The following is a 27,439-nucleotide window of genomic DNA, read 5'->3' as shown; positions in this document are numbered from 1 at the left end:
TAATGCACAGTCCATTGAGCAAAGCTGCATTTTTAGTACGTGCTGAGTGCGCTGTCCACAAAACTTGCTCGAGAGGAAAGGCAGGTTCAGCACCATCCTCCAGAACAGTACAGTTCTCTGCAGCTCAAATTCTCCTCCATACATTAGAGTTCTCATGGACTTTACATAGGCCTTTGTTTCATATGGTATTTATGGCAGGCAGGAGTCTGAATAGCTAAACCCCGTATTTCTTTTAATAAAAAGGGAATCTAATTTTTAAAATTAAAATCCCTCATTGTATTATTCCTTTTGATTAAGATGATCTCATGAAATGAAACTTACAGGATGTTACAGGAACTTAGCATCAGTGTGGATCCTATTTATTCCACTTATAGGTCTGTTTTAGCATTGCAAGCATCCAATATGAAAGGTAAATCTCAGCAAAACATGTATGTAAGATTTTCCCTCTTTCCTAAGAAATTACAATGAAGTATTTTGTCTAAAGAATATACTTTCTTTATAAACATGCTTTTAAGTGCACAAAGATTTCCAAGCCTAAAATCAGAAACAACTACACCGTTCTCCTGCTGCAGAAAGATTCAGACAGCAATTACAACACACCATAACTTGTTTCCTGTATTCCACAGCACATCTGACCACAGTATCTCCAAACACATGTGACTATAGATACACTGAGTTCTAGCTGTAGAATGGCAGGAAATATTTAGATGGTAAATAACTTTTCTAACAATCAGTGACGATGATCGTACATTTTAGAACTGTTTCTCGTGTCATATCTATATAAACAGGCCCTCTTTGTCTCTAGGGTTAGAATGTATGTATCTAAATTTATCCCCAAATGAATCTGAACTTCTGTTACTCTACAGACTTGTTGCAAAACATAACACTGAAAGGTAATTGCTGCTCTACATAATTCATACAAGAAACAATTTTCATCTTACAGCTTTAACATCATCAAAACAAAAATGTTATTGGCTATTTCACAGCTAAATTAAGCAATATGTTTCTGAAACGTTTAAACAAGCGGCCATTCATTTTCTATAGTAAGCGAGGTTAATACTAGCAGACTTATCTATTTATTTACTCTAAAGATATATTAAAATTCTCAAGCAACTCCAAATTGCTAGGAACTCAAACTATGGAAATAATTTATTAAATATTTACAATTAAAAAAAAATCAGAACTTCACAGCTCCAGGATAAATACCATACCTGTGCCCTTGCACGAACTTCCCCAAGGAGACCAGAGTACTGCTGCTCCAAATCTTTTTTCTGTTTCTGCCAACAGTTTTCCTGTGCTTTCATCTGTTCAGCCATTTTATTAAACGTATCTTCCTGGGTCTGCTGAAGCTCCTTCATAGTATCAGATTTGTTTTTACAAACATATTCTAGGTGAGATATCTGTTATAGGAATTTTCAAAAAAAATATATTTTACCTCCTGAAAATATATTTTTGCATTAATTTTACATATCAATTTAAGCTCAGTATAAAATCTAAATTACAATTGCTTCAAAATGCTTATTAGAAGAAATTAAAAACAAACAAACAAACAAAAAAAACTCATTCAGATCACTCCCTGGAATATTGCTAAAAAAACTGAGACACTATTTTGGAGAGTAATAAATTTTCTATGTTTTCAATTTTGCCATCTTTCTATATCCCCTTGAAGACTGCCTTCTCTGCTGGCAACCTGGAGAAGACACTTCTCTTACTGATTTCAAAATGACTGCATTAAGTCTTTTGCTTCTAAATTAGTATTCTAGTCTAGCTGTCCTTTAGCAAATTAAATAATAATGAAAAAATAGTTCTTTATTTTTATATTATGTTTCATTAGAAAGCCAAGATATTCCATATATTATCAAGCATTAAAACAATTTCAGGATGCTCAGTATATACAATGCATTTCTTACAAATAGCTCATTAGTTCATGATTTCAACAAGCATGAAGGGATTCACTCCATAATTTAACACTGCAACTCCCATTCAAACTAAAACGAGGAATGAATCGAGCTAAGAATGACTTCTAAAAACAAATATCTACATTTTCATTTTGGTGATTTTTTTTTTTTTTTTTTTTTTTTTTTTTGACATGTAGGAATATCAACAATATTCCCTTCAACAAGACCACATAAAACTTCAGGAGAAAAAAAAATGTTCTCAGAAAGCAGGTATGGTACAGATAACAACACTCCCCCCAAACCCTCTAAAGCTATTAAGTACACAGGAGAGCTCTAGAGACCAGCTAATCAATCTCTGTAATTATACTAAATTAAAAAGCAAGAGACAATAAGACACAACCCCTTCCCAACACTGCCAACAATATTCACTCCCCTCTCCTCCCCTACTTTGAAGAGAAAATAGGAATGTTGCCTCTAGACCCAATCTGCATAATCCACAATTCATTTTAAACTAATCCTCTTTAGTTATTAACACTGACTGCTGGGATATTTACTAAGATGGGCAGAGTCAAAATGATTTACTGTAAGCAACCCTGTCCCTGCACTCAAGCCAGAAGAGTGGTCATAATTCCAGTCGATGAGGAACTTACGAAACAGTCTTCCCCTTCCTATCCCAAAATGCCAGTGCAGTCAAGATCTGGAATATTTGTAATAGACAACAGAAATGCAGGCTGACCTGACCAATCAAGCCAGAACATGAACTGAAATCCTAAAGAGTGGCACAGGTTAGTCTGCAGAGGCAGTTTAAGCTATTGAAAAAGCAGTTCTTAAATAATAATAATAATAATGCAGGGCTTTAGGCAGGGAGAGGAAGGGACACTTCCACTTATTTTCATTAAAATTATTCAAAAAAGCAGTTTCCCCCTTGAACAAATATTTATTAGACACAGAAATTTTAAAAATAAGTATTTTCTACTGTATTTCTGAATATAAATGTCATAATCAAAATTATAATTAAAGAAAAAACCCACCACAGCATTTTTTCCAAATAACACCTCTGAATTTTAAGCACATATTTTAAAGATGATGTTCCTTGAATAAGTGCATTTTGTTTCTATTTTATGCTAAAATAAAGAGTTGCTTTATTAGTGTAAATGACTAAGTTCTTTGAATTGCTTCATCAGTAAGATTAATTTATTTTCTTTTAATTAGGTCCCTGTGGCTAATATTGGCTAGTAGTATTAGCATGTCCTGCACAGAAAGTGGAGCTTAGAGACTTCATACAGACTTCAGTCACATTTACATGCCCACAGCAATGGCATCAAACTGAGTTGTAGACAAGCCATAATTAATGGTATTGAATTATTAACAGCCAAATTCTTTTTGAAATAAGATGAATGTCAGTCCCTTTTAATGATACAGTGATGTGGACAAATGTCACTGAATTTAATAGAGGTAGCTGGTGCCTAAGGACACTTACCTTCTCATTAGCCCTGCTGAGGTCTAAGATCAGGGCATCAACATTCTCCTGTAAGACTGCACAAAGCTCAGGCCAAGAGAATCTATCTAGGATGCCTTCTGGTTGTTTTATAAGCACACAGCCTGCTACCAAATGCTGGTATAAGTTATGAAGGAAGGTTAGCTTCTCCTGAGACAAAAAAGAAAAATTAACTGTTGAATATAAACAATGTTAGAATCCAAAGAGATTCATCACACATGCCATAAAGTAAACTGCATAGACATGAAAAAGGTTAAAGCTCATTTTCAAACCTTTTCAGAAGTAATATTGTTAATAGCCTAATCAAACATACTAAAGCCACTGTTTTTACAAAATTCGTCTGATTAGGCACACCATATAAATATAGAAAGCCCAGTCCTGCAGTGCTCATGATCATGACATGATATAAATAAAAATTTCAGTGCTATTAATAGATACAATTTAATTGCCTGTGTTAACACTTTAAGCTTCAATCAAACTATACTCCTTCCAGTATCTGTACACAGCACACAGAAAATAGCCTAACTGACATGGCAGCCTGAAACACTCTACAACTATCACCTTAAATTCTTTCAAAAAAGGTATTTCCATGTTTTCCATAAATTCACTATGTATGACCAAACAGCTAGATAAAACAGGTTTATTGCTTCATCAGTTAAATTCCACAAGCCATGTCTCATGCATTTACACTGATTTTAGTCAGTAGTATAATAAAGTGATGCAAGTTATAAATAATCTTCAGTAAGAACAGCATGCAATGCAAATTCCACCCTGCATCATTTTGGTATATATATATGCAGCTCAGCCACTTTGATTAAGACAATACAAAGCTACTCGTCAAAAGCCACGGGAAACACCCTCTCTTGTCTCTCAGACTTTATTCAAAGTGAAATAAACCAGTAGAAAGGTCTCACTGTTTTCCATGAGCCTTGAATGAATCCTTACATTGAGAAATTACAGGTGACTGAGCTGAGAAGTTATTTTTTTCTGAGCCTTCCGCACTGTGCTTAGGTACATGTAAATTATTTCACGTTCTTTTAAGCAATAAAAATATTTTATTTTAGTTTTGTTTAGCTTTGCTTCTAATGAGTCTTCTAATTTCGCAAAGAAACTGCAGTGCAGCCACCACCATGATATTTTTACTTGGGCTGTGATAAAGGAAGGATAATAATTATCCATTTGATGTGAAAAAAGGAGATTCCAAGACCCAAAATCAATTCACACATGTTGAACGCAACCACAGTACTGTAGACATGCTGACTTTACACTACAGCCAAGCTTCAAGTTTCCTTCACTTTAATCATTATCTGATGTGTATAACAATTCCAACTGCTTCATGTGGACACTATTTAAATACCAGACTACAAGAGAGGTGGAAAGAATGTTTCCCTTTTATTCAGCTGGCATCCACGTTCAAATCTGCAGAATTAATGAGCTCAATATGCAGGACAACTATGATAAAGAACACCACTGATATTGCTAGCGCTGAACTACTTTATTAAGAGGAAAAAAAAACTTAAAACAAGAAAACTATATTGTTAAGATCAGTAAACAAATATAAGAAGAGGACAGTCCTAAAATAAAATTTAGAGAAGCAACTCCAAAATATATCATACTACAAACAACTTACACATCACAGTCAAGAATTTATAGATTGCCTACCTAACAGGTAGGCAAAATTATCTCAAGTCCACATTTGCTAACTATCACTTTCATCTGAATCAGAATTAACAACATGTGATGATGATAATATTGTTTGTTTCAGTTGCAAAACCTTTGTGCTTACTTTCAATCTGAAAGAAAAAAAACCTGTTCTTCAGGCATAACTCTTTAAATAACTCAGTTAAAAAATTCAAGACTGGAATCGTTAAGCTATTAGTTCAAATACAGAAAGAAGGTGAAACAATACACACCGAGATTTTGTAGATACTAAATACATATTTCAAAATATGTATCGTAAAATCATATTTTGAGGATAAATCTGTTAAGACTAAAAGTAACCATCCAATATATGTAAATGTATAAAACTAAGATTAAATAAAGTCTCTCTTTGACAGTCATCTTGTCTCTGGTAATACCTCCATATCCTTTTGGTAAGCCCTGGTAAGCTTCTGGATTTCATTTTCACATTCTGTGGCACGTACTTTCTCTTTCTCCCAGCACTGCAATACATTCTGTAGTTCCATTTTTAAAGTGCCTATTAAAGTCTCTCTGTCTACACACTTAGTGTGCAGATGATTTAACTCTTCGTTGGCATCAGCCAGGTTATCTCGAGTTTCCTGTAGAATAGAAAAATAGAACAGAAAGGCTGCTAAGAATTTTACTCTGTAAAACGTTACCTTAACTGAGCACTCAGCGTCTGAAGAAGAAAACATCCAAACTGACACATGTGCTCAGAAGACTGCAGATTAGGCTGACTACATCTTGTCAATGACAGTTTTTCATATCAAACAATGGTTCTTCAACAGAACTCTGAAGAACCATTTGAAAGCAACCATTTGAAACATATCTCTAAAGTCAAACGTTCCTTGATGCAAAGACCTTCCCTTTAGAATTCAGAATCAGGCTCATCACCTCCAATTGAGAATGCAAAATGCATGGACATGAGTCACCCTCCAAGAAACGGGGAGAGTTTTCAGAGCTAGTGAAAGAATATATCACTTTCATAAATAGAGCTCACGGTCAGGTGGCAAGAAGGCTGTTGACAACAGTCGACAACAAGAACTGTTACCCATCATATTTTCTGTCAGCTGCATAAAAAAAAAATAGGACTTCTTTTGGAGGTTTAACGGTAGAAAGAAACTAACAATTTGAAATGCTCACAATTATCACCATTACCTTGCCAATAACAAATCTAACGAGAGAAACAAAAAATTTATTAAATTACACTTTCAAGTCAAAAGTTGGCTGAGATGGTATGAATAGATACACATGCTTATCTTTCCTATAAGCACTGAACTTCCATTTCCAGTACTGCTAAAGTTTGTTGAAAGTTTAACTGAAAGCATTGTTAATTTTTCATAAAATTACAACTGCTTATATTGGAAATCTAATAGGAAACATACTTCTCATTTATCAGATAATGAGAACTTTCATTTTTATCAACAAAAACATTAGAAGATTAAAGCATTTTTAAATTTTTATCAGAAATATTTCAGACTGGATCTAGTTTTCACTCATATATTAAATTTATTACTGAAGATTTAAAGAGATCAGAAGCAAGTGTACTGCATGAAAAGCAGCACATCCAATGTGGAGCAAGCTCAGCTTTCAGATGAGAGTGCACATATCTGTTACAATGGGTCTGCAAAATTCTCAGGTGCTTTAAAAAGGTCTAACAGCAGAAGCAGAAGTCTCAAGTGTTCTGAACATAAACTAGTACAGAAAGTTCAGATCAGATGACAAGAGATCATGTACATGTATAAAATAACATTAAGATTCAACGAATGTGGCAAGAGTGTAGCACATTTCCAGCAAAAGAGAAACTTTGGGAGCTGTTACCTTTTTTTTGGCAGTAATAAAATACAGTGCTAGTTGGGAGATTAACAGGGAACTAAGGACTTCCTCATTGGCTAAGGCCAGTTACCGAAAGGACATAAGGACTTAACAAAACTAGTGTGTCTACAAAAAAAAATAAAAGAAAAAAAGAAAAAAAAAGAGGACAAAAAACAATTCCTACTCAAGAAGTAAAGAGTTTTAAATGTTTTTGATGTTTTTGTCAGGTTTCTACCATAAACCTGAAAAATAAAGGACTTATTTAATAAAATTTTGCTTGTATGAACAGAAGCAATTAAATGCATTTCTCATTTTTAATTTCTTGAGAAAAAAAGAGACACACAGTTAAGACAAAAACTCTTGAGGCTGATTTCAATATGAAACAATACTTTGCAGATTGGTAATGGACTTTATTATTTTGTAAGTGCAATTATTGAAATGCTCTGTTGTGTAAATTTAGATAGGCTGTAGCTATGATACGGCAACATGACTTCACACAAGCTTGCAGCTTAAAATTATCTGTTTAATAGAACGCAGTGATATAGAGACTTTGATAAAACAAAAAGAATAACATATACCCAGGAAGTTATTTTTTGTAGAACTTACTGTGTTAAATTCACAAACTCTTACCTTAAGGTCTTGATTTAGAGAACATATTTTCTCTTTGGATACCTCAAGCTCTGTTGACACCTTCTCATATAAAGCCTTGATTTTCCCAAGCTGTGAAAAATACAGAAGGCAAACATGCTGTTACCAAAAAGCTACAAAATCACTTGACTATAAAGAACAAAATTTCATATATAAATGTATAAACCAAAAAACCTCAATTCCTTTGACAATGGTTATACTCTATACAGTCTGATTAATGTACCATAAAGAAGCATTACATATTTTTTTTTAATAGTTAAAAGAGAAATAGTAATTGTCAAAATCTAAAACTCAGCCTATTATTAACTTCCCATCAACTCTCAAAATGTCTGACAAAAAGTAGGATTTTGAAATATGCTATAAAATGTAATAAATCTGGATTATGATTTGAGAAAGTTTTTGATGTCAGTGGCTCTTTGCAAAAATGCCTAAGAACAGTTTCTATATTTTAATACATGCAGTACAGTAGTCACATATTCCTAAGTAGCAGCAGTGTTCCCTGAGAAAGGCACAATGGACTATCTGGGGCATTAAAAGCAACCACTTTCAAGATAGTTTATGACCACAACATGTAGCAGCTTCACCACTTTTCACTTCTAAAAAAAAAAAAAAAAAAAAAAAAAAAAAAAAAAAAAAGCGAATTTGTTTCCATGGTCATTTTATTTGTCACATCTGTGTCACATCATTGTGTCTTCAGTTATGACAAGCTTAGCATGAAAGAAGACATTAAATAGAGACATATTACCACTCCTTCAGCATTCAGGAAGGAATCAGAAGTAACAAATCTCATTTATAAATTTGCAGATTACTTTGCAATTTACATTTTCGTTTGCTCTTGATCTGGAGACCTGAGCACCCTTAGAAATATTTGTGGTAAATTATTCAATGCAACTGAAACATTTAAAAGGTTCTTTTTACTTTACTAGTTTTCTTTCTCTCCCCAAACATACTCTAGTCTCTACATTGTACGGAAAAGTGAAAGTTTCTTCTCTATCAAAACCAAAACATTTATATACCTTTCAATCACACAGGCAAAATAGAGCACTTAATTTTTAACACTGTAATTGAAAGGTAACGCATGACAGGTTCACCAGCATATTTCATGTACACATACAGGTATATATGTATATTACTAACTCCATCAATATGTAGAATCTTGTTGGAAAATTCTGCACAAAAGAAACAATTATTCGAAATGAAACCCTTATTGTTGTGCATGATGACATCCTATTTTAATTGCACTTTGCCTTTCACAGTCCCTTCTACTATATTACTGAAAACAGTGTTATTACTAAACATACCTAATGTACAAAAAGCCAGAAGCAGTGGTACCTACGGGGGTGAGGGGAATCAAGAAGGACAGAGCACTGCCCTTTCTGTGCACAGTGAAGGTACTCAGGGTATCTCTGGCTCTGTATGACAACTTCAGGGTCAGTCACACGCAGTCCTACTGGGAAGTCTTGTGGCAGGTCATCAGTTGGTCCTGCTCTGCTTGCGATTTATTTTCCGTGACAGTTCATTCTTCTTTCTGTCAGAATACTCTCTTTGCTTTCTTAGCAGCCACCCCCTTGGTCTCCCCACTGCTGTCTCTGGCACAGTTTCACAACAAAGCACACTGCTAAGCCAAAGCCTGCTGAGTCGACTTTTCAACTGGGCTGAGGATCATGTGACATTCCTCCTCCCAAATAACAATTCGCTGTGGGTAGTATGTTCCTAGTTACTCTGTAGCTTCCAGACTTGGGTCTCAAAAGAGTTTCATTACTACTATACACATTGGCTCTCTCACCTCACTGGGAGAGACCTAACAGTGCTTGCTGTTTACAAAAGTATAATTTTTTCTACGGTCACTTATTTTTGTGCCCCTAAGAATACTCTGAAAGGTCTTGTGGGAGATCATTCTTTTTCCAACAAAAGCAGCAAAGCTAATGCATTTTTTAATGTTGTGAGTAATGAGGTAGATTACACATTTGTCAAAACAAAATACAAAAACCTAGAAATCAAAAAAATATCAGTGCTGGCATTCCTATCATCTTGCTACACCTTGTTCTCATATATTTGCCTATTTTATTCAGTAATAAACTCGTTACAATTTTGTATAGAACAGAGTGTAGTTAACTTCTTTCAACAGTCTTTAAAGCCACAAATTCATAAAACATTTAAACTCAAGAGGATTAACTGAATCACATTAGCAATACAAATGAGAAAATAAATGCAAGACTGTGATTTTGCAGTCAGTGAACTAAGAGTTTACTGGACTGCATGACAAACATTAGGGTTTTTTTCTGAGTGTAGGACTTCCAAAATCAAAATATTTCTATTATTGTCTTAGTTATCTTGAAGAAAATATTGTCTAGATATTCAATAATGAAAGTTGTCATTATTATACCTGAGAAGACCTCAGAATAGCACAAAAATTAAAGATATCATCATGAACAGTCTCATCTCAGAAAATTATGCTGCTTTTTGAATGCACATAAGCAAACATGTTTACATATGTGATACGAATGACTGTTCAGATTCAAGTATTGTGTATTCAATAGTACTGTAGTACACACTGCACATTAAATTCTTACACCATCATCTTTTAATTGAAATTCTTATAGAAGACTCACTTTCATCAATGCTTATTGAAAATATTAAGCCCAACAGATTAAAAAACAAATGAAACACCAACCTCCACTTCTCAATAAAAATGAAACATTACTGTAGGGCAAGCTGAAAGAAAGAGTAGTGACAGAGATTATTTCTTTTAGTATATGTGAAGCTGTCAGCTCAACATTCCCACTCTTCTGACCTTTGTTACAAGCAAAGGCATGTACTGCTGCAGGCCGAAGGCAATACATACAGAGCCAAACAGTGCAAGTGTTACCTCATTAGATGCATCTTCCAGCTTGTTCTGGTAATCTGTCAAGGTACACCTCAAAGTCTCAAGGACAACAGAGGGGCTTGGAGGTTTATCTTTGTCCTTACAAGTGCCTGAAGAAAAACGCAGAATGAAAATTAAGCCCTCAAAGCTGCAGAGAGAAAACTATTCACACTGGAAGAAAGGTATTAAAATTAGGTAGGGCTACAGTGACACTAAAGAACATTGAACAGCATCCTTATTTTCCACAAGATATGCATCTGAACAGCCATATTTTTATAATAAATACAACCAATAGACATTTTTTTTAAAAGCTTCAAACTAAAATTTGCAGTTCTTGTAATACATTTCTACCTAAGGTATTCAATATTTAGTCTTGCATATAATTTCAACTGTGGTCAAGTCTGTATCATTCAGTCTGACCAGTCAACATTAAAACCACACAAAATGCACTTTGAAAAACATGCTGCCTAAAAGTTAAGTATGTTACATTTTTCCTGCCATTATTTAGCTGTTGTGACTAACTATGCATATTATAATGTAGTACTCCATTTATTCAGAGCTTTACTGAGCCAAAGATCACAAGACTATGTTATGCTTGGAGAGAGCTTAAAAACCTTTTAAGTGATCTTGAATTTCACTCCAAAAGAAATAATTAAAAGAATTTTATTATCTGTCTGAAGAGTCCTACTAATGTTTCAATAAATCCTAAAGCTGATATGTCCATTATATATACACTACACTTATTTATTAAACCTTTAGATGAGACTTCTGATCTAGTCGACTTAATTAGGGACATATGAACACAAGTTTGAGCATTCCAGAGCCAATAGTACAATGTGCTAAGAAAGCAAAACAATACTAAACTGATCAAGAGGTCAAAAGATGTCAGCTAATATTAAATTTCTAAGAGCAACCTCTTCATTTTTTCTGGTGTTAGAGCAAAATAGCAGGTTATTGACAGATTCTCCCTTCTCAGCAATGTTTATAAAACTATGCAATATCTATAGACTTATTTTGTATCAGATTATTATTATTACCTTGAATAAATTTTGCAAACAGAATTAACTTTACCGATTCTAACATCAGATTTATTTTACAAAAGAAGAAGCGTGAAATCAGAGGCATCTTATTTCCAGAGATACTAAGCAATCATAACTCTCAGTAGAACTAAATGTGTGTACAGGTGTTTGCCACCTCTGAAAAGCCAATGTCTCAAAGCTGTTTACCTAGGGTGTCTCATAAAGTCAAATCAGATATTGAACTCTAGGCCTTTTCATTGGGCAGCCACAGCCACCCATAAACTTTTGTCTGCTAGAAAAGATGCCCTTACAAACTTGCAAGCTGGCTATTTTAAGAATTCTATAGTTATTTAAGAAGTATGATATTCTATTCAAAGCATTATACATAAACAATAAGATTGCTCTATAGGCTACCCATAAAGGGTACCAATGGCAGTTAATAGAAAATTCACAGTGTGCAAGTCAGAAAGTATTGCCAATAGCCATTCTGAAAATTTAAGTTTTAAATTAACCACCATCTTATCTCCCAGCTATTTTGATAATACCAGAAAGCAAAGAATATGGCCAAATAATACTCAGTACTGAACACAAGTTTTTCACTTTGACTTGTCAGTCAGCTGTTAGTGTCAAAGTCAGAGTCAAACCAATGCTGTTTGTGAGACTGTTTTCAGTTACAGGAGCAGAATTGCTGTACAACATGCAAGTCAATTTAAAACCAATGTACGCCCTAAGGATAGAATTTCACTCTGTCACTTGAGGTTCTCTGGTTAACAAGTATTTACCACAGTATTCAAAAGCCTACAAGAGTTAAGGAGTAGCAGAATCCTCTTCTTAATGCGAGTCCAGTACATCAAACCAAACCTGTGAGTGCTAGAGCTGTCCAATTTAACAATACGTTACACCTAAAAACAATCTGAGAAAAGTTAAGAGTTTGACCCTGTGAGAAAAGGCTAGATTTCATTTAGATTTAAGATAACATCTTACAACACTACTGATTTTATCACTTAAGCAGAGCTAAAGATAGATATCTCCAGCCCTGTTTCCTCAAAACATTAGCAACTTATCAATTAACCAATTAAAAATATTTCACAGCCATCTTACTGCACTTTTCTTTCTTACTTCCTCCAGATCTAAAGTAGTGATGACTCTCAGCTATAACTCAGCTTAAAATAATACCTCAAGTAAATTGAGGGGTTACTTTCCACCCTTTCCACCCTTCTTTCTTCCTTATGTTAAATAATGTATCTCAATTTCTGAAGCCTTAAGAGAAAATGCTCTCCCTGAAACATGATTCTGAACTATCTTTATCAAGTTCGCCAAGAACACGCTATGCCAGTAAACTTACCATCTTGGTATTTGTTGGCTGCAATGTTGTTTTCTAGACAGCCCAGTTTGCCAACAAAATACCAGATTCTATTCTCCTGCACTATCTGAAGTTGTTTTCAGCTAAGCCTATTGCTCTAATTTTGCCCAGCCACCATCTGTTTCCAAACAACAATGCACGAGATATGCAAAATAATCCAAACAGTGCTGTCTTACTAGGTGTACTCTAGCAATGAGAAAGAATAAATAAATAAATAAATAAAATGGAGTGTTTTGTCAGCATCACCTAAGTGAGTTTTTTGGCTGAATTTCAGCGAAATGCTGAGTTCAAGTGTGTATCGTTATCAGTTTATATTCAGTTCCACTTACTCAGTTCACTTTTCTCATGTTTCTGCAATCATAAAAATATTTTGCCTTAAATGAAGACTAATTTTGAGCACAAACCTTGCAGCTGAATAACTATAAAATATGACAAACTGAACATTATGCATATTGCCCCACAAGAAAAACAATGCTCAGGAACATTTAAAGGTCACTTGAAAAGAGAGAAGATAAAGGTTTGTGCTTCTTATTTTAGAAGAGATATTTAAAAAAATTGTTAAATACGTGTATTTTTTAGTTTTTCAAATATAAAAGCTTTTCTTTTTTCTGCATGGCCCAACAAGCATAGGAACTATCCCTTAAGTGACGGGACAGGATCTTTAACACTAAGTGAAACATTTCAACATTTTAGATAAAAGTTAAAAACATTAAAACAAGAAGGAATAACTGCTCAGTCAACTACAGTTCATGTCAACCCAATTTCCCTCTGCTGCTAGTTTGACTAAGAAGATTTATTAAAAGTTTTGATTTTTATTTGCTCCCAGCTTTTCGTACTTCAAATACTACTGAATTTGGTAAACATGTAAGAAATAATATTACCTAACAAAACTCTAAGTACAACACAGTAAGACAATCGCCTAAAAAATAAAGTTTCACGCTTAGAACCATGGTGAACATGTAGAATAAATGTTTTAGTCAATGTCTACTTTAACATTAGCTATGAAGACTCCATTCACATGACACAGAATTTTGACATTACATGTCAACTGAACTACTAGAGAGTCGCTGAGGCTTAAAATATATCTGTTTAAATAAGTTCTTTCAAATCTTACCTTGAATAACAAAGCAAATTCACACACATATTACTGAATCCCTTATAAAATAGGAAAAGCTCACAATTATTCTCTGAAAGGCTTACCACCAAGAAGAACAGAAAACCTACCAAAAAGGCAATTACTGCTTTGGAACTGCACTTTGGCAGCAGCATCCTGCTCCCTCCAGACTTGCAGAAGCCCCTCTGGGTATGGGAAACTTCACAAGATTGAGAAAAACATACGGTTTGAAAGAGCTGATGTGTCTTCAGTAAACCTACAATTCCTACTTTCAGGAATTATACCTATAATTGCAGAACAAAACTGATTCTATTTCCTAAATAAAAATCTATATAACCCAGGTGAGGAAGTCAGTGCATTACAGATTTAAACTAAAGCTTAGGCTTTTATGGTGAATTGGAAACCTAGGAAGTTTCTTTATTCAATGTTGACATTACCAGGCCCTAAAAACATCTTAAAATACATACATATATGTCCATTAAAAGATGTTATAGCATATACTTATGTCTACTGTGGTTAAACAGAAATAGTAGAAACGTATTATCACAGCCTACATAAAAAAAAAGCATTTGTTCATTAAGCTATTTTTTACCTGCTTTACATAGCATACTTTTTTTCTGGTTTATTCACAGTTAGTTGGAAGCACCCTGCATCTAATTTGTGACTTTCTAAGAAAAAAAACTTTCTTTGCAGTTTTAAATGAAGATTTTCAGTGAAAAATATTCTACCTTAATCTTGAAAGAAATTACTAGCTTTTATATTAAAATTCAGTCTGTTTATGTCAGCCAACATCTCAAATGTTTAAGCACACAGCAGCTTGTTGAGTTTGATACCACAATTACACATAAAGCTAGAAAACAGAGTGACAACCACTAACTTGTTTTACTTAATCGTGAGCAAAGAAATATTTGTACTATTTTAGATCAAATGAATACAATAAAATACTATTCCACAGACAACAGTAAAAAGTAGTGTGTTATATCATATGTCCTACACAACCTTTTTGAATATATGACCTTTAAGTTGCTGAAGGTTGCCTCAGAATTTGGCTCAGTTCAGGCAAAACATCTGTTCCCTTTGCAGGTATACTGTAAGGACTTTTTTCTCAGTTGGATTTAGAGCACAGCAAGTGAGCCCTTTTCTGACCGATCATATAGACCTCAGCATTTGTAAATCAAGCTCTGGGCTGACAACAGCAGGTCCACATTCCGTCACCCCTTCTCAGCTAGCAGGGCCATTTGACTGCTGTGAGAACTGCTCTTATCATGTCATCAAATCAAAGCATGTTGAGAAGAGGGAATGCAAGAGGCATCTGCAGAATTCCCACAATGTAGTGACTTTGGAACATTGACAGATGCATCTGTCATTTTATACCTTCAACTAACCTGCTGTCCGCTGGCCTGACATAGCAAAGCTGTCCAAGAGTAACTCCAGCTCTCTCATGTTGTTCTCACACGTCTCTGTTAGAAAGGCCTGGTGTTTCTTGGCCTTTATTTGACAGGAGATACAGACAAGACAAGACAAGGGGAAAAAAAAAAGAAAGAAAAAAAAAGAAACCCATTAAAATAGTAAACCGAAGAAATACAGATCAGTGATATTTTTGTTCCCCTTTAAATAACTCATGCTAGGTTTCTGATCAGTCCTTTTTCCTGAATCAAGAGAGCTAACATAACATCACAGATAAGTAATGCAAGATTTCATGGAACCCTGAAACACATTTAAAATAAAATTAAAGGCTTCCAATAGTCAAAATAAATAATATTTTTGGTTGTCTTAATCTTCTACTTTAAAAATACCATTTTGAATGCTAATTAATTTCTACCTACATATGCAAGTAATGAAATCTATTGTTACATCCTACAAGGGCATCCAAAAAGACACCAAACTACTGGCACACAGGCTGGAAATCCATGATTTGGCACTCAGTCAAATCCCACACCTATTCTCTTTGCAAACCTGCCTACTTCAATTGTTAATGTCTTCCATACTTGGTAGTGATTTCTCCAGCTTCAAAAACTTCTCTTGATAGATGGAATCTGAAGCAGCAGAGACCTCTGGCTCCTAAAATTAGATTTTCTTAAAGTAAGAACTTCACTGACTGCAGCCTATAGTTCAAATTAAGATATTTGTTTTGTTTTGAAGGCAGAAAGGCTTAGAGTAGAGATTCATCACTGAAATAAAAACATAATATCAAACTTCAATTTACACCTGACACTAAAACTTGCAACTTTTACAGACTTATATTACAGATACATCCCTGACTCCAGGCAGAACAAAGTTGCTATAGTACTTCTGTGGAATGACATATGTAGATTCCACTGTTCATGAAACCTGTAATTTTAGCAGTCCACTGACAAAGTGATAGAACTAGGCAGCTACAAGAAAAAAAGTGAAGGTCAAGCAGAAATCAAATTTAAGAACTGCCTCATAATTTTCTTCTATCAAAGGTCATGTTTAAAGGTGTTTCATTACTCTTCTTAATTACTCAGTTTTATTCTAAATTCATTTTATTCTATTAATAGAATAATTCTATTGATACATTCTATTTTATTCTGTTCTAAATTATAACATCTATTTGAATCATTATCACTTTTATTTTATTATGGAAGTTTACTCTCTTTGCACTGGGAAGTATCCTGCTCTGTTTTCTATAATACCTATAAGCTATTGTTTCAACTATGCTTCTTTGTGTATGTAGGATCTGGTCAATTTCTCAAGTGTGGGAAACATTCTCCCCAAGAAAACTGCTAAATATGGTAGAATATAACTGGAAAGCTAATTCTCTGCAGTGTTCTTCACTGTTCAGCTTAAATATTTTATAAATTTGCTTTACTCTTTCAATTTTAATTATATGTACTGTATATCGACTAATATATTATTCATATGTGTATTTTAATGTTAGGTCCCCTGTAGCATTTACACATCTTTCCTTGTGTGAGAATTTCCAATACACTTCATAAAGAATTTTGAAACTATTTCTGTATATATCCCAAAATAAATAACTTTTTCTCTAAATAGAATTGTCTATATAACTAGAGATTGTATTTCCTGAATTCCAGATAACAACATTTTGTAGGATGCAAATACGTTAAAAACATTTGCCCTAATGTCTAATATCATCTCAAAGAATGCACATATTACAAATTAGAAAATATAACATGATCAGTATCACAATAAATTACATACTCTCCTTTTTAATAGAATTTTTTAGAACACTTCATTGCAGACAAGGTCAGACTACGTCTTCCCAGAAAAATCTTTTCCTTTCTCCCATGGAAGAAAACAAAAAGAAAAAAAAAAAGAAAAAAAAATCAAATATGAGAATTTTTCTATCTCCCCATACAAATTTTTTTATTCAGTTTAGTTAATTTACCACCACTAAGTCAGTATATTCCAGTTTATTTAGTCTTTACCACTTCTCTGTGCTCTATTTGCTGACTGTATCTAGACTGAAATTGGCTTAGGGCATGTTTCTCAACAGTTTTAAAGATCAAAAGGAAATTCCTTAGACTAGCCAGTTGTTCTACACTTTGGCTGCAAACAATTTAGTATCCTTTCTTTCTAACTCCTGTTTTGAATCAATCTCTTCTGTTGTTACAAATTTAAGAAAAATTGTATAAACTACAGTGCAGGAAATCTAAGCACAGCTACAAATCCAAAAAAACAAAAAAAATATATAATTAAAACAAATACTTCCAACTAAGAAGTATTTAGTAAGAATGTATAATGTCATAGAATCACAAAATAATTTAAGCAATCTCTAGAAATCATCTAGTCCCACTCCCCACTCACAGCATGGACAACTTTAAAGTCAGATTAGATTGCTCATGGCCTTGTGCAGTCAAGTTTTTAGTATCTTCATGGACACAAATTCTACAGTCCCTCTAGGCAACCTATTCCAGTACCTCACCATTCTCACTGTGATCTTTTTTCCCCACATAGTTAACTAGAATTTCCCTTTCTAAAACTTTTATGTTTCCTCTCATCCTTTGCTGTGCACTTCTAATAAGGGTGTGGCTCTTTCATCTCCAAGTACTTATTTGGTAGTTGATAACAGTAGTCAGATTTCCCTTGGCTTTCTTCTCTTCGGGCTGAAGAAACACTATTGATAACAACTCTGCTTTCAAAAGGAAAACTGATTCCACAGGAGTGTAGAAGTCAATCAGATAATTAACTGCAGCTGCTGAAAGAGGTCTTCTTTCAGAATCAGCTATTCCAGGAGACAAGATCATCTTCATTCTAGCACTCCTTCACAATTTTACAGTTGTGTTAGGGGATACCATTCCTGTAGAACAACTGTAAATTTACTTGTGGGAGTGTTCCCCAGATAGCTTCAAAAGGGAAATAGGGTGACAGAGCTCTAAAGTCCTTACTTAAAGGGAGCACCTTTAGCAGCCCATTCTAGCAGAAAGGTGTGAAGGTACACTGGTAAAGCCAGCCTCTTTGCTGACTATTCTCGATTTCCATTGCTGTTCTCATTGGGATGGACTATTTATGATTTTCAAGGATCACCTCCAAGCTCAACAATAGGCCACTCTGATAAGCTGGAAGCAAAGGTAGCAGGAGGCCTGCATGGATGTGAACCACCCTACTAGCCCAGTGAATCTGAGTTATAGTCCTGCAGTCTGAAGCTGCAAGAGGAATTTTCTCAGGAGCATTGCCTGCCCCGTTGGAAACAGTTACAGGGGTTTTCTTCTTTCTTTATTTTCCTATGGCTCTCTTTGCACTTGGACTACTTCACTTACTTGGTTGGTAGTACAAGCCCTCTATGGAGATGCCAGAGAAAGTGCCAAAGTTAGAAATAGCCACAAAGCCACCAAAAAACATTATGCTCAGCTACTGCTTGAATAAGTACTTCACAAAAGAGCCAGAATGTTTACTATGCACGATCTTTAAGGAAACAAAGCATTTACAGAAATAAGCTCCAAGAGGCTGTTCCACAGTTAACAAAAAACACATTTTACTCGAAAGATGTTCTGTGTAACAGAAAAGTAGCAAAATGCTAAACAGCCAAGTATCAATACTAAAAAGAAACCTAATTGACCACTAGCAAACATCATCCAACAAGCCTGAGACCAATTTCCTTAGTAAAAGCACAATGGAAATCTTGAGGTCTTGCCATGCTGAATATTCATAAGCAGTTGTGTTTGATACTAAAAGATCCTATCACATTTGATTCATGCAAATTTCTGGCAAACTTCTGCAACATGCTGATATTTAAGATTAAAAGCAGCATAACTACTTCACTATATACTGAACAGAGCCATAATGAAAAATGTTCTTTCTGGTATAAGAAGTTTGCAAGAATGTATTTGGTCCCCATGTAAGTCTGCTTCTCCAGAAACAAACAGCCTTTACTGATTTGGTAATAATCCCTGTAACACCTTACAAACAAAACACATATCTTGTATCACTGCAGCACAGTGAGAAACCACTGAACATGAGGTTATCAGTCTGCCGAGCCAAGGACAAATTCAGTATAGCTAACATTAATATAAAATATAAGAAAGTAATGAATAGACCAACAAAGTAGGATGGAGAGATTAAAGGAAGAGAAGGTACTGACATTTTTCACATAGTTTCAGTGTGAGTGTAGGGAAGCCTGATAACATATTGTTATCTACATTTAGTTTTTGTTAGAGCCTTCTGCTTTTTTCATTTGGGGAAGAAAAACAGCAAGAAGCTTTCCAGACTGAGTAAACAAGACCACACACAGTCACTATCACTTTCCAAGTAAACATGAAAGTCTTCAGGAAAAATCCTGAAGCCATCCAAGGCGATAAAAATCTAATTCCACAGGGACAAATAATATAACTGCCCAACAAATAAGTATTTTTTTTTCACCTGTTCAAGATGGTCTTGTGGTTCAAAATCATTCCAATGTAACACTTAAAACTACCAGTCCTGTATAAACAAGACTGTTTTCTTAATTGTGACAATATATTCTGCTTTTGTCCTCTTCAGCAACATCCTGCTCATACTAAGTATCCCCCATTTAATGACGCTGCCATTATCAAAACCCTTAGCCAAAATCAGAATTTTCTCCTGAAATTTTTATGTCAAGATATAACACACACTTTACTAAGCAACACAAAATAAAAAGGAAAATCCGTATCACAAGAGATAGCACATGAGGAGAGTGGAAAAGGAGAACAGAAAGAGGAAAAATTTTGCAAGGCTAAGTTTACATTGGCTAAGTACAGAAGCATTGAAATTCTTGATCCCACACAACAAATGGACAGAAGGTTTTTGAAGGTTTTCTAGATAATGCGTAAGGTCTTTGTTTCATCCCTTTTGATCTGCATCAGTATAAGGAAACTCTTATTCCAACCAGGGGTGAGAAGAGATAGACAATCCCAACTGATTGTATTGCAAAAGAAGAAGATTTCAAAAAATAATCTAGTAAAATTGAATACATCCAACCAAAACAAAAAACCCATCTGCTTTATCACTTTCAAAAACGCAATTTTTAAGCAATCTGTATAGCCAAATATTTATAATTAAACACAAAATGTTATGTGAAATTAAAATAAATCTACAGTGGTAGCTAACAAAATTTGGAGAAGGAAAAAGACAGAGTACAAAAAGGAAAAACAAAAATTCTCTGAAAGGAATCAAAATCCATGTTTATATCCATTGCCTTCTTCTCTGGGAACATAAAGATTAATTACTTTCTCACTCATAGCCATTGTTTGAAAATAATTGTTTTCTGCAGATAACTATTAAGGCAAAAACACAGTATACTATTTCAAATCAGCTTCTTATTTATTCATTTTTATCAAAACTAAAACAGGGAAGTAAAATAACATGACTATAGTCAGAGTAACACAATGGCAGTGGTTTTTGATTGCTCAGTGCAACAAACTTATTTTACAATCACACTGTGTTTAAAAAAACCTAAAGAATAAGTGCCATAGAGCTTCTGTCTTACCATTGCAAGTTCATTCTGTAATTCTCTGGAACTTTTCTCATTATCCCATAGTCTCTCAGAGAGGTCTGTAATTACCTTCTTGTTTTCCTCAATCTCCTCATTCAGTTGCTTATTCGTGGAAAAATGCTCTCTCTCTAATCTGAAAAATGTCAGCATTAGAACACTTTTTATCAAAAATACTTCTGTCAAGTGTGCTACATACTTTTAAATATAATCAACAACACCCGTGATGTTTGCATGTCATAAGGCTTTGGAAGCTGTATTTCTTAAACGAAAAGAGTTCTACATTCCTTCTAAGAAAGGTCTGTGAAGAAGTGGTGTTTTCTTTTTTAGTTACCAGTGCTGGTAACTGGGGGAACAGACTATACACTCTAAGGAAAGGTCACTGCCATAGAGGACCTAGAAAGGCAGGAGGAATGGGCCAATGTGCACCCTACGAAATGCAACAAGGAAAACGCGAAGTCTTGCATTTAGGAAGGAAGAGTCTTCTACAATAATATGGCTGGAGAGGTTCTCAGAAGAACCTTCAGATCAGGGTGGACAACAAACTAAAAGTGAGCTGCAGAGAAGGCTAATAGCATCCTAGGCTGCATTAATGGCAGCATAGCCAGTAGATCCAGGGAAGTGATCAACATCCTCTGTTCACTGTACCACTTCTGGAATAGTGGCCAGCTTTGAGACCCTTATATGATAAAAATTTTGATAAACTGGAGTGATTCTAGGGGAGAGTCACAAAGATGGTTGGGGGCTGGAGTGCAGGCCATATGAGAAGAGGCTGAGAAAAAGGCCATATTCAAGCCTAGTGAAGAGATGGCTTCAGAGGGACCTAACACAGCCTCCAATACCCAAGAGGAAGCTGCACCAAGAAGATGGAGCAACAGTCTTCATGGAGAAAGGACAAGTGGTTACAAGCTAGTGGTTACAAACTGAAACTGGAGAGGTTCAGACTAGAGATAAGGCTTTTTTTTTTTCAATATGAAAACAGATAAGCAATGGAACAGCATCCCACAGAGGCTGTGCCATCTCCTGAGGAACCTGATCTCATGACTAATTCTGGTCAAAAGATTGGACTAGAGCAAAAGATTGGACTACAGACCTCCTACAGCTCTTTCTGACTTGAATTACTCTACGACATAATTCTTAACAATAGGAGGTTTCTCTTGTCTCTTCTGTAACTGTTGTCTCCCTAGAATTGAAAGTAATCCAATGTGTTTGAAGTTCTAACGTTTACACTTTTTAAGCCAAAGATCAAATGTTGTAATCTTGATTATTTCTTATAGTTCAATATACCTTTTAGTTTAAGTAGTACTTCATCAGTTTTCAAAATACATACCTACATGCTGCTTCTTCCAACATCTATGTGCTGCTTCTTCAACCTCTCTAAAATAGTTTATTTCAGCTGTAGTACATTTACTTCTTATTCTTAAAGAAATAATTTGTCTGTTCCTCAAAATAAACTTGTCCGTGGCCTCAAAAGTTGCTCACAGCTCTAAGAAATACAGTGAATGGAGTTCCAATTTATTTTATAGCATGCTCTCTCTCTTCAAGTAAAGTAAATTCATATAGAGAGCCAAATTCCCAGTTGCTTCCAATTTACATAGTGCTACTGAATTTGGAGCTAATTAATAAATTATGCAACCCAGAAAAGTCAGTTTGTTTGGTGCCAGCTATTTTTTTTCTGAGAAAATAAATTCTTACAGCTTTATAAAGTTTCTGCCTTTGCCATCGCTTATGCTACATCAAGTCTAGTTAATATGATAAAGAAGTGTTCTAACCCAACAAATGGAAGTTTCCAAGGCAGAACATAAAGATAAACTTTTAGGACTCCTACAGGAGAAGGAAAATATGCTTTACTGCCAAACCTTGCCTTAAAAGAAAAAGACACCATCCGGAACCTGGGACCACAGCCTTAAAACACAAGTGGATCAAAGGTTCTTGGTTTTCTCTCTGAAGGGGTCTTGGGAAAGCTATTACTGGTACTTGTGTATTTCAAAGCATAAAAAGGACAGAAGAAACAAAATGGGCAGTGCATGCCCCACCACATAAAAGCATCTCAAGGGAACTGAGCATACTGATGGCCCATCTGAGATGAAGTCTGACCTTCATTACCTATCTTTATGGAGCTCTGGAAATTCAGGATTTGGATAGACAAAGTTCTTTGGATAGGCTCTTTCTGTTTCTTTAAGTTCTGTTAAGAAGACCAACTGTTTTTGTTAAGTTAAATCAGAAGATTTGCCTTCTCTGAGAGCACAGAATTTTCAAAATATTCAGTTGGCAAAAAGCAAGCTGCTACAAGTAATTGCCCAAATCAACAGATTATTTGAAGTAGTGAAAAACACTGTTTGAATATTAGACAAAGATTATTCTGGTATCCAATTTAACACACAAAACCAATGAATGGGTGTTTTAAGTAGATATGAATTCTCTGTTGTACCAAATCTAAAATAAAGATAGGGTGAATCTACTTTCCAGGGGAAGAAGCGTTGGATAGAATTATACAATGTAGAGGAACAGCTGTTTAAAGGTCTTGTTGCATTTTAACAAGATGAGTAATTACTTCTCTTTAAGCACTAACACCAAAATCTCTAATACAACTGCAGAGCATAACTGTAAGAACTATATTTCCTAGTGTTAAATTAACATACTTAGCCACAATAAAAATATGGTCAGATATTTTATAAATTCTTTATCTGGAATTACTTTACATTCCATAAACAACATACACCTTTTTTGAGGTTTGAATTTTTGTTTGTTTGCAGTTCTCCTCATTTTTCTAAGATGTCCATAATGTTTCAATCCATAATTATTAAAAACACAAAAAACTTTTGTTTCTCAAAAGCAGTTTTGTACATCTAGATGAAGATTCTCACATAGAACTAAATTTTATTGAATGTCACACAGTTCAAAATAATTTAATATTTATAAATTGATTTGAATGCTTTAATGTAGATTTTAAAAATTTTTAACTAGCATTACTAATTTCAAATTTGGTATTAGAAGAATAAAAACAGATCTTGTGGTAAAACTTGTAAAGTTTTAATGGTTTTCAAAGTTCCTAAATCAAGGCTTAAGCCACCATCAAAAATGCTTCTAATTCTAATAGTTTTAGTTTTTATCTTTATTATTGCTTGATTCTCAAAATATATCATACTAATAACAAAAATTCAAGTCTTAACACTCTGACACTGAGTTACTTAGAAAATATAATTTGTGTTTTAGAAGTATCTAGAAGAAATATATAATGGTTGAAGGAAGCAAGTAACATGTAAAATGATACTTGCACTCCACCTGGTAACAATTGGACAGTATTATTTCTTGCATAGCCACTGCTCTACTGGCTATACAAGACCACTTCTTGAGATAAAAGCTCTTTGATCAGCTGAGAAAATAATACAATTAACATAAATGGAATGCTCTGACAACTTTTATTTCTTATAAGTGCACATGCAGTTTAGGGGAATAGGAAATGGGAGTCTACTTTTGAAACCAAACATTCACTTCTCTTCTAAAATAAATGTTGAAATGTAAAATGAGATGCTCTGAGACAGACACATTTTATAACTTCTCTGCGAAAGCAAGAAGAGTCTAAATGGAAGAACTTACTAAGCACAGACATTTAAGATAAAACACCTTTTAAAAACATGAAAATAAGAAAGGAATGAGGAGTACAGTATACAATAGATTTAATAAACATGCATAAGTAAAGCTACTTGATGATCTGCACAGAATTTCTCAAGATTCAGGTTTTTGAGAGAATCAGACAATGTCTTCTTCAGGTTAATCTTCTAGATATATTTGCTGACATCTGCTCCAAGAAACCAGAGAACTTCGGTACATGCTAACAGCAAGAGCCCATAAGTAGGATAGGGTGGAGAAACTAGTAGTATAGAAATTTTGAAGTTGTTTCCAAATTTTTGCTGCAACAATAATGATTATCTAGTGTAAATGGAAGTCCTAGTTGAACAGAGATAAAAGCCAACCTGAGAAGACAGTTGTGATGAAAGTTAAAAAGAAAAAATTTGAAAATAGACAATGAAGAGCATTAAAATATCAAGTGCAGTAGAAATCATGTGCCTCAAATTGTGTTACCGTCCTAGTGTAAAACACAGCACTTCTAACAGCACTTTTCAGGACATAGTATGTTTACATAATGTGTATTTTACACTTCTGGTGTATATGCAATATATGATTTTTTTTAATCAACTTATACAGAATTCATGACTCCATGCCACATCAAATTATAAAATCAGAACAGGCAATCTTCAGTAACTTTAACTGTTTCTATGCGACTAAATCACAGCTGAATATGAACCACATGTCTATATTCACATTCATTTTCTAAACAGCTATAGAGATTAAAAAAAAAAAAAAAAAAAAGTATTTCTGCACTTCAAAAGTTACAACCTTTCAAAAGTCATCAATACAATTTCTATGACCCTAGTAATTCCCAGAATGGACTGACTGCACTCTTAAGTCTGCACAATCTCCAGTTCATGAATCTTACTACCCTGTACTTCAAAGAAAAAAAAAACAACAGGGCAAATGCATTTTTTTTCTTTCAAAGAGCAAGAGATATTAAAACAGATAGAAGACAGCCATGAAATGCACATATGATTCAAGGGCCAGTTCTTGAACTTCAGCAAAAACAACTGAAGAACAATGTCAGAAACTTCCAGAAAAAAAAAGAGTAAATGGTGCAGATTCTTGGAAGTTAACAGCTCCCTAACTGATCACCAAAAGCCATGCTATGGTTGCAATGTTGACAAGAAAGACTAGAAAGTGCTAGACTTCAATTCAATAGACATTAGCCAAGTAAAAACAAAAAGTCCTGTGTTCTCTTTGATTATGTTGAATTTGGCTGGTGGAGCCTCAAATATAAAGCTGAATTTCAGAATAATAGACCTCATTACAACTGAAAAAACAGTCCAGAAACAAGCACTGGAAGAACATTAGTTCAAGAAAACTCTTAGGTGTGAAGGGAAGAGAAAGATTTTATCTGTAGAATCATTTTTCTGGATCACCTGAAATTAGAAAACTACCTGGGTGGGAGGAGAGGGGAAGGACCACATTCTAGTTAAGAGTAAGTTACATACAGGAGAAAAATAAATGTAAAGCTGCTTGTTAAGAACTACTGACCCAACTATCATTTCTCCAGATAAGGTTGTTTCAAACACAAAGGTGTTGCTATTTTTTATTGAAACAAATAAAATGTCAAATCATTGATACACGTCTTCTCCATTTCAAGCAAAGACAAAAAACTTGGTATTATTTTAATGACGTAAAAACATCATTTTAATGATGTATAAAGAATTCAAGCTCAAAACAACTAGAAAAGATAAGAATACCAATCAATTAACTACTGTTCTTTTAGGACCACAGATAGTCTCAAAATATACTCAGCCAGCTTCTCAGGTGTGAAGACTTATCATTGTGAACATTCATATCATGATAGTCATCTGCTATATTTCATGCATTTCTACATTTTTTAAAAACACATTTTATTTTCTTTAGAGAAAAAGATTTTTATGTGACTCTGGTTTGCCAAAATGCACAATCTTACATTCAGAGCTCCTTTGGTACTATTTTCATGAAAAGCTCCAATAGGTTTATAACATAGGCTATGATGCTTCAAATACGTTACTAAGAGTATCTCTACCACGACAGATAGAGGGAAGCTAAATTCAGCACTCTCAGAAAGGCACACAAACTCACCTAACTTGCAGGAAAATTGATTCCCACTGCTTTATGTTAGTACCTGCATGAGGAAGTCAACACAAATGTTTATGTGCAAATAAATCCACCTAATCCTAGACTGAAGGAGATACCACTCCTTTTTCCAAGTCATTCTCTTAGGTTAAATCTCTTCTCAATCCCCAACTCTGCACCACCTCCTTTCTAAAATCTTTAAGCTGTTCTTCCCCTAGACTTTATCTACTACTGTCCTTCACTTCACCTACAACTTAGTTCTCCATCTTCCAGTACTATTCTTCTCCTTGAAATTTTCTTTCCACAGAACCTACTTGGTTCAGCCAGAGTAGAAGACTCCTTCATTTATTGCTTAGTATCATGCATCCTCTCATCTGCCTGGGAAATAAAACAAAGTCATTCTTCCAAACTTCTCTGCTATCATAGACATATTAGGTTGGGCCGAGTAAGGCAGAAGCCCAAGTAATTTTGTCTAAACTCACACACTTCAAACTTTTCCCTAGCTTCTCCCTACCAGTTAAGAAACTTTCCATATTCATCCAGAATCTCAAAACTAAGATTATTCACCATAAAGAATCCATCACTTCCAAACAGCAATCTTAGAGGCCTATCTAGCTTGCTGAGGTAAGTAGTAATGTTTTCATAATAATGCAAATGTATATCGAAAAAAAAATGTTTTTATCTATTCCACATGTCTTCCTACTCCCCTCCCAGGCACTAGACACTACTGGAGACAGGACACTGACAGCTAGACCTCTTAATATTTTTGTTTTGGCAAAAAATAAAATACATGAGCCATTTTCTTTACCTACCTAAATGCCTACCGGTAGGGACCTGTCACTGATGGAGTGCAAGATTTTGGCTAGGGATGGCGAAGTGCACAGTTGTGTTATTTTCTAGA

At 34.5% G+C, this 27,439-nt stretch overlaps 1 protein-coding gene across 6 annotated transcripts in view; it reads right to left on the bottom strand.

Moving 5' to 3' along the window:
• Positions 1 to 27,439, bottom strand: part of CCDC171 (coiled-coil domain containing 171) — a 152,110-nt gene that overhangs the window by 90,771 nt on the left and 33,900 nt on the right. For all 6 annotated transcript variants that reach the window (XM_062600270.1, XM_062600272.1, XM_062600275.1 and 3 more), the window contains 7 exons: positions 20,833 to 20,971; positions 15,287 to 15,389; positions 10,409 to 10,515; positions 7,522 to 7,611; positions 5,475 to 5,675; positions 3,379 to 3,546; positions 1,212 to 1,400 (listed from right to left, as the gene is read on the bottom strand). In XM_062600270.1, the coding sequence (XP_062456254.1) occupies positions 1,212 to 1,400; positions 3,379 to 3,546; positions 5,475 to 5,675; positions 7,522 to 7,611; positions 10,409 to 10,515; positions 15,287 to 15,389; positions 20,833 to 20,971 (997 nt within the window). The remainder of the gene's footprint in view (positions 1 to 1,211; positions 1,401 to 3,378; positions 3,547 to 5,474; positions 5,676 to 7,521; positions 7,612 to 10,408; positions 10,516 to 15,286; positions 15,390 to 20,832; positions 20,972 to 27,439) is intronic.

The sequence above is a fragment of the Rhea pennata genome, chromosome Z (assembly GCF_028389875.1).
Source record: "Rhea pennata isolate bPtePen1 chromosome Z, bPtePen1.pri, whole genome shotgun sequence".
Classification (NCBI taxonomy): domain Eukaryota; kingdom Metazoa; phylum Chordata; class Aves; order Rheiformes; family Rheidae; genus Rhea; species Rhea pennata.
This window is presented reverse-complemented; position numbering and strand designations above follow the sequence as displayed.